The following is a 6,000-nucleotide window of genomic DNA, read 5'->3' as shown; positions in this document are numbered from 1 at the left end:
GTTCACTTACACATACTAAATTTGTTTGCTGTTGTATGAGTGATAGATGCAAATGGATTGGCGCTTGTGTGGTTACGAATATGTGTGTGTGTGTGTTGAGGGCAGTATGAAAGGCCAAAGTATTTTGTGGTTGGTATGAAAGGGTCACAGTTGAGGGTAAGATTCCTCTCACCTGAGACGGGAACACCCAAGCGTGATGACTAACAGCCGATGGTTAATCAAAGGCACCATGAACAACAAAAATAGTTCATGGAGAAGGCCGAATTCAGCAACACGGATGGACAAGACAGGACTGATATCGAACACTAGGACGATGGACATATGACATGACGAACCTGAACTCACCCGACAAGGTGACAGACTATGTAGATGACAACCATACATATGGAACTTAAGCTTGCTTGTGGCAAGTGCGAGCTTGGCTTTGTTTCTGTGTGTCACTTGACTTATTGCAGCGTCAACCGACAGCCAAGGAGCAGATTGCTGGTTGTTTTATAACTTGTATTACTTTTGCAGGTTGTCGATTGCAGTCTTGGAAAGTTTATGTTGAATTCACGTGAAAATGTTAACCCTAACCCTTTTGATTTTTATGATGATTGATGATTTTCAGGACGGAATCCCCGTGCGCCATGATTCATGGTGTGTCTATTTTCATTCAGTAGATACTCGATGACTGTGTAGTTTTGTGACCACAAGTGTCCGTTGTTGGTATTGCCGAGTGTGAGGTGCACAGTCAATTTTCAGGAACTTGGGGATGACGATCCTGGATGACTGCAAGGTTCGACAGGACTGGCTGCAAGACGTGATGATGTGGTAGGACGTTTGCCGGTTCCTTTTTAAATACCTAATGACACATTGGCCGAATGTGTCAAAGGGGGGTGGAGTTACGTTTGAGTGCGTAAGTAGATACATATAAAATTTAATTGTGACATTCAATGCTTTTTTGGATTCACTTGTTTTGGAGGCTTTAACAGGACGTGCCAGAATTCAACAGGCAGCAGTCACAGGAGAAATCGTGCGAGACTGACAGCACGATGAGAAATAAGGAAGATAATTCATAACTCCTGGGGGGAGTGTTGTTGTTTGTTTGTTTGTTTTAGGTTCACGCGGGCCTCTGGATCGTAGGAGTAGATGCAGGGACGCTTGGAGGTTCTATTGAACACTCCGATGAGACAACGACCACCAATCACCCCCGTGCCCCGAACAACCACAAAGGAGAAGAATTGTTTGCTGACGACTGGTTATGGAGATGTCGATTACTAGGGAACTCCTGAACGCTGACCGGGGCCTGGGAAGAGACTCTGAGGACGGTGAAGTGGACATAAGGATCTTGGATGGACAGCAGGCCCTGGGCAGTGATCCCAGACCAATTCATCGACAGACACATACATATGCAAGGGGGGCAAAACTAAGAGCATTTCAACTTTGCAGTATGCTGTGATATTGTGTCAATATTATGTCCTTCATTACTTTATCAAATGACCACATGCGGCATTATTTTAATTAGTCACATGACTAAAAGGTTGACATCAGCATCTGCTGTCCAGAATATCATGTTGGCCCAGTGTGAACAAGATGAGTGGGACCGCCTTGCGTAAATCGCCTACCTGTCTATTTTTCTTGACGATCCAGAACAAAATACATTCCATTATAACGAACATAGCCAAAGCCGGATGAAGGGCTGTAGTTCTGATAAACTCTGGAATGTAAACTTTCATGCTTTTTGATGGTACTATACTATATTGTGTAAGCATATACTCATTTATACACATATGTAGTTATTAGTTGATGTTTTGTTTTCCCATGAATTCCAATGTTAAAAACAGGAGGGAATGTTGGAAATGATATACTTTTTATCATTGGATTCTATGTATCTACTTTTGTGTGCAAGACTCTCCGCAGTATGTGACCATCTAGCCTTGTGAAAATGATTTGGGGGCATATGGCCGGCTAATGACTGGAGTCATTAGCCACGCTATACAATAAGCCCCATAGTTAGCTAGACATGTTCAGATCATGAGATTGTCATGGGATGGCTGAAGCAGACAGAGGTCTCATTTAAGTTGAAGTCATGAGTACGACACCGGGATGTATTCCCAGGGCCACTAAAGACTACGTTTTTGTTAAGCTAATAGTCATGAGACGTCCAATACTGCTCCGTCCACGAGAGTATCCCCTTTGTTCTGTGGTAATGAGATATAACTTTGGAATGTATTTCCTGCCTGTGAACCTACCCGATCATGTACACTTGCCCAATTGTTTCTTTCTCAATAAAAAGGTCGGCAAAACTCAGAGCAGAGCGCGTATTCTCAGCCACACTTGCTGCGTGTGTTTGGGGTGCGCCCTTCTGCGCAGAAGAAAACGCTAAGCCAAGAAAGACCTACCGTCTCCGAGATTGATTTCAGATAAATGTTGTCAACCCAACAGGTGATGTTCATGCATGGCTCATTTTGTGCACCAGTAAAAAAAATATATGTCTGGAATTTAACCCCAAAAAATAAAATTCACTAACTAGGGGTCAGGTGAATGCGCATATGAAACTGGTGGGGTTCGGTACCTCCAACAAGGTTAAGAACCACTGCCATACCCCTAGCTTTGAACCCTACTTTGAAACCCTAACTCTACCCGAGCCAATTATTACTATTATATATATATATATATTTTTTTGGGGGGGGGGGGGGGGGAGGGAGGGGGAGGTTGTGTAGTTGAATTGGTTGGTGTACATTAGTTGTTTCCACGGGATGTTGTAATATAGAGAAAAATGTGTGCATTGCCGTTGTCGACATTACCCTGTGTTTACTTGATTGTTTTTTGGCTGGTGTATTGTGAAGTGTATTGCTTAGTTGTGTGTGTTTTTGAAGTAAAAAACAAACAAAAACAAAAAAACGGATCAGTGTATGTGGGTGGGGACGATTCGTTGAACGATTCGTTTGAACGAATCTTTTGAGTGAACTGATTCTTAAGATTCAGTTCACTTAAAAGAACTGGAATGCACATCACTATCTCCCAGTTCAAAGGAGCGTTCAAGTATACTTTTCGTAGTTGGAAATCGGAAAAGACCGACTTTCGACTACCTCGATAGCATTGTGTGACGTCATTAGCTTGCGACTGAATCAATTTAAGTGCGACGAACAACGGCGCTCCACGTGAATTGGTGTTGAAATGGCGGCGCATCAAGAGCTTGAGATACAGTTGGCACAAAAGTTAGCGTCAAACGAAAAGCCTATTCGAACTAAAGCTTTGAAAAAGTTGAAGAAGTACATATATGTCAGATCACAGAAAGCGACAGGTAAGCCATCCGCGTATTGAGCGCTAAATTTGATTTAGAAACATGCTCGAACTATTCACAAAGAATGCGAATTATGAAGAATGCGTTGCCCAGTGTTTTGAAAATAGTCACGACAAGGTCACTTTACAATGTCCTAGATCAGTTTTTAATCGAAACATTCCATCCTGCCGCATTAACTTTAACGTTTTAAAGTGTGAGAAACGGGTTTACAATTAATAGCAGAGAAAAAGTTTAACTCAATAATTGTGAGACATCAAAAACTAATTACTATCTACTCGTAATTTCATTTTGAATTAATGGGATTTCAAATCCCCTAACATGTAACGTAACGGTGACGACTCGAAACGTAAGCCAGCGCAAGCGTGACAAGCTCCTTTATTACGTCTCACAGCTATTAACCTGTAATGTTTGTCAAAACTGCAAATATTTACAAATTAATTGTAGATCTGTGTCAAAGCTGGAATGGAATTGTTAACATTTTTAGGAACAATTTGAAATATACAATTTGATTCTGTTTTTAGTCATAATTTAAGTTAAGACATACCTTTCATTGCAAGCATATTTCTTAACCTTTTATTAAATGTTGCTCTTGCAAGAGAGATAATTGTTTGGAGAAACAATAAATGTTTGGACAAACTTCTTTTTTTTCCATTACCTTCTTTTAAAAATGGTCTGGGGTAATATGTTTTAGATTTAAACATTCTTCGTATTTGAGTGGTGTATTGGAAAACTTGATATATTGGGCTAAAGGCATGTACACACCTTTTATACATTAAAACGTTCGAGATGCAACTGTGTGGCAAAATAGGAACGGCTGTCAATGTGTTTCATAGCACTTCGATGATTTGGCCTGAAAAAACTGTGCATTTTTTTTCCGCTTGAATCAATGAGTTCCACTACTTCTTCCGACGCATGTTGATGCGGTAGAGCCCGATGCTCTCGTCGGCGCGGTCCGTGCCGCCCATGCTGCGGTTGTACAGCTGGACAACAAATGGCTGGTCCACTGCCACCTTCTTCTTCTCCTTCGCTGACCAGCGTGATGCCTTCTGCAGAGGATGCTCGGCGGCGAGGGTGGAGGCGATGGTGACCACGGCGTTATCCTTCCACCGAGTGAGCGCAATCTTGTTTGCCGTGTCGTACACGACAGACACGGCACCACGCGGCTTGTTCTTCATAGCTTTCTGATCTGTGATCGGGCAGGAGCGCGGGATGCGGTTTTCCCGGATCGTCCCCGTGCAAGCGTAGCCCCGCCTGCGCAGTTCTGCAACTAGCGGGAGGCCGGTGAAATAGTTGTCGATGTAGAAGCGTAGTGGAAGTGCACGCACAGCATCGGGGAGGTCGTCCAGAAGTCGAAGGAGCGTGCCACCGCCCTTGCCGAACTTGCGTTCCACTTCAGAGGCATCTCCACTCGCCCCCTGGTAGATGTCAAAGCGGAGCAGGAAGCCGCTGGTCCCACTGTTCAGGCACCAGGCCTTGAAGCCGAACCGCACCGGCTTGTTTCGGATTGCTTGCTTGCATCCGTGTCTTCCAAACTATTCGATCATTGACTCGTCCAGATCAACATTGCAGTCCATTGGATACGCCTCCCCGAACCGAGCGTTGAGGATGTCCATCATGGGACGCAGCTTTGTCATCCGGTCGCTGAAGTTCAGGTGCGCGTTGTCGGCGCAGTGAATGTAGCGGATGATCTCCTCGAACCTGTTGCGTGATATGGCCCCAGCAACGAGGGCGCACTGGAGATCTTCATCTGTGCTCATCCAGCACTGATTTTGTATGCATAGACGCCCATAGTCTATATATATAGATGTTTTGCATAAAATAATACATGGAGGAAATACGTCAGGGCGAATCATCACAACAATCACATCAGTCAATAACCATTATATGATAGTTGTTCCCTAAAAGTTTCACGCCCCTATGTCGAGTCTATCATAATTTCCCGTTATTTTGACAACACTAGTGTGTGTGTGAATAGCTTAATGCGTTTACGAATGAAGCAGTGAGTTACTTTGTATGAAATACACCATACGAATGAAGCGGTCTTACTTGCTTAAAACTAGACTCCCATGCTTTTGCAACACTGGATTCACCTAGGCACTCCATCGGGTTTATTATATTCTGTGTCCAGATGGCTTTACTCGTGAAGAAATGCTCAAGCTGTGGAAAGGTCTGTTCTACTGCTTGTGGATGCAGGACAAACCACTATTACAGGTATTTTTCATTTATTCAATTTTTTTTTAAATTTGGTTTAAGTGTTTTGAGTTCTTTGCTATCACACTTCAACTGGAGTTTATTGATCGTGGACCAGAGAAGAGGTGAAATAGCAACTCACCTTAAGCCATTGTTGCATACACTAGTGATGTACCTGGCGTAAAATTTGTCATACAGTAAGACCGTGAAAACAATAGACATCAGACACCATAAAACATTAATACAATACAGAGTGTCATGCTAAGTCAATAATCCTAGATTAAATGTGTTTTAAAGTGTACCTGTGGTGTTCCCACATTGAGGTCTTGATGGCTAAAGGTTAGGGCTGTGTAATCATTTGAAATTCAATTGCAATAATCATTAAGAAATTAGCCGAATCAGAAAAAAACAATAGGCATTTATATGCAACTGTTCTTTATACAAGGAAGCTGCACACATATATATATATATATATATATATATATATATATATATATATATATATATATATATATATATAT

General features: G+C 42.4%; 1 protein-coding gene across 2 annotated transcripts in view; it reads left to right on the top strand.

The window, feature by feature from the left end:
- Nucleotides 1-3,108: 3,108 nt before the first annotated feature.
- Nucleotides 3,109-6,000, top strand: part of LOC125973191 (ribosomal RNA processing protein 1 homolog B) — an 88,761-nt gene continuing 85,869 nt past the window's right edge. The window contains exons 1-2 of one of the 2 annotated variants that reach the window (XM_049727067.2): nucleotides 3,109-3,289; nucleotides 5,418-5,500. In XM_049727067.2, coding sequence (XP_049583024.1) covers nucleotides 3,163-3,289; nucleotides 5,418-5,500 — 210 coding nt within the window. In that variant the 5' untranslated portion in view covers nucleotides 3,109-3,162. The remainder of the gene's footprint in view (nucleotides 3,290-5,417; nucleotides 5,501-6,000) is intronic. The other variant, XM_049727066.2, reaches the window with a different exon arrangement.

Source organism: Syngnathus scovelli, chromosome 8 (genome assembly GCF_024217435.2).
Source record: "Syngnathus scovelli strain Florida chromosome 8, RoL_Ssco_1.2, whole genome shotgun sequence".
Taxonomy (NCBI): Eukaryota; Metazoa; Chordata; class Actinopteri; order Syngnathiformes; family Syngnathidae; genus Syngnathus; species Syngnathus scovelli.
The sequence above is the reverse complement of the archived record's forward strand: the minus strand, read 5'-3'. Positions and strand labels throughout refer to the sequence as shown.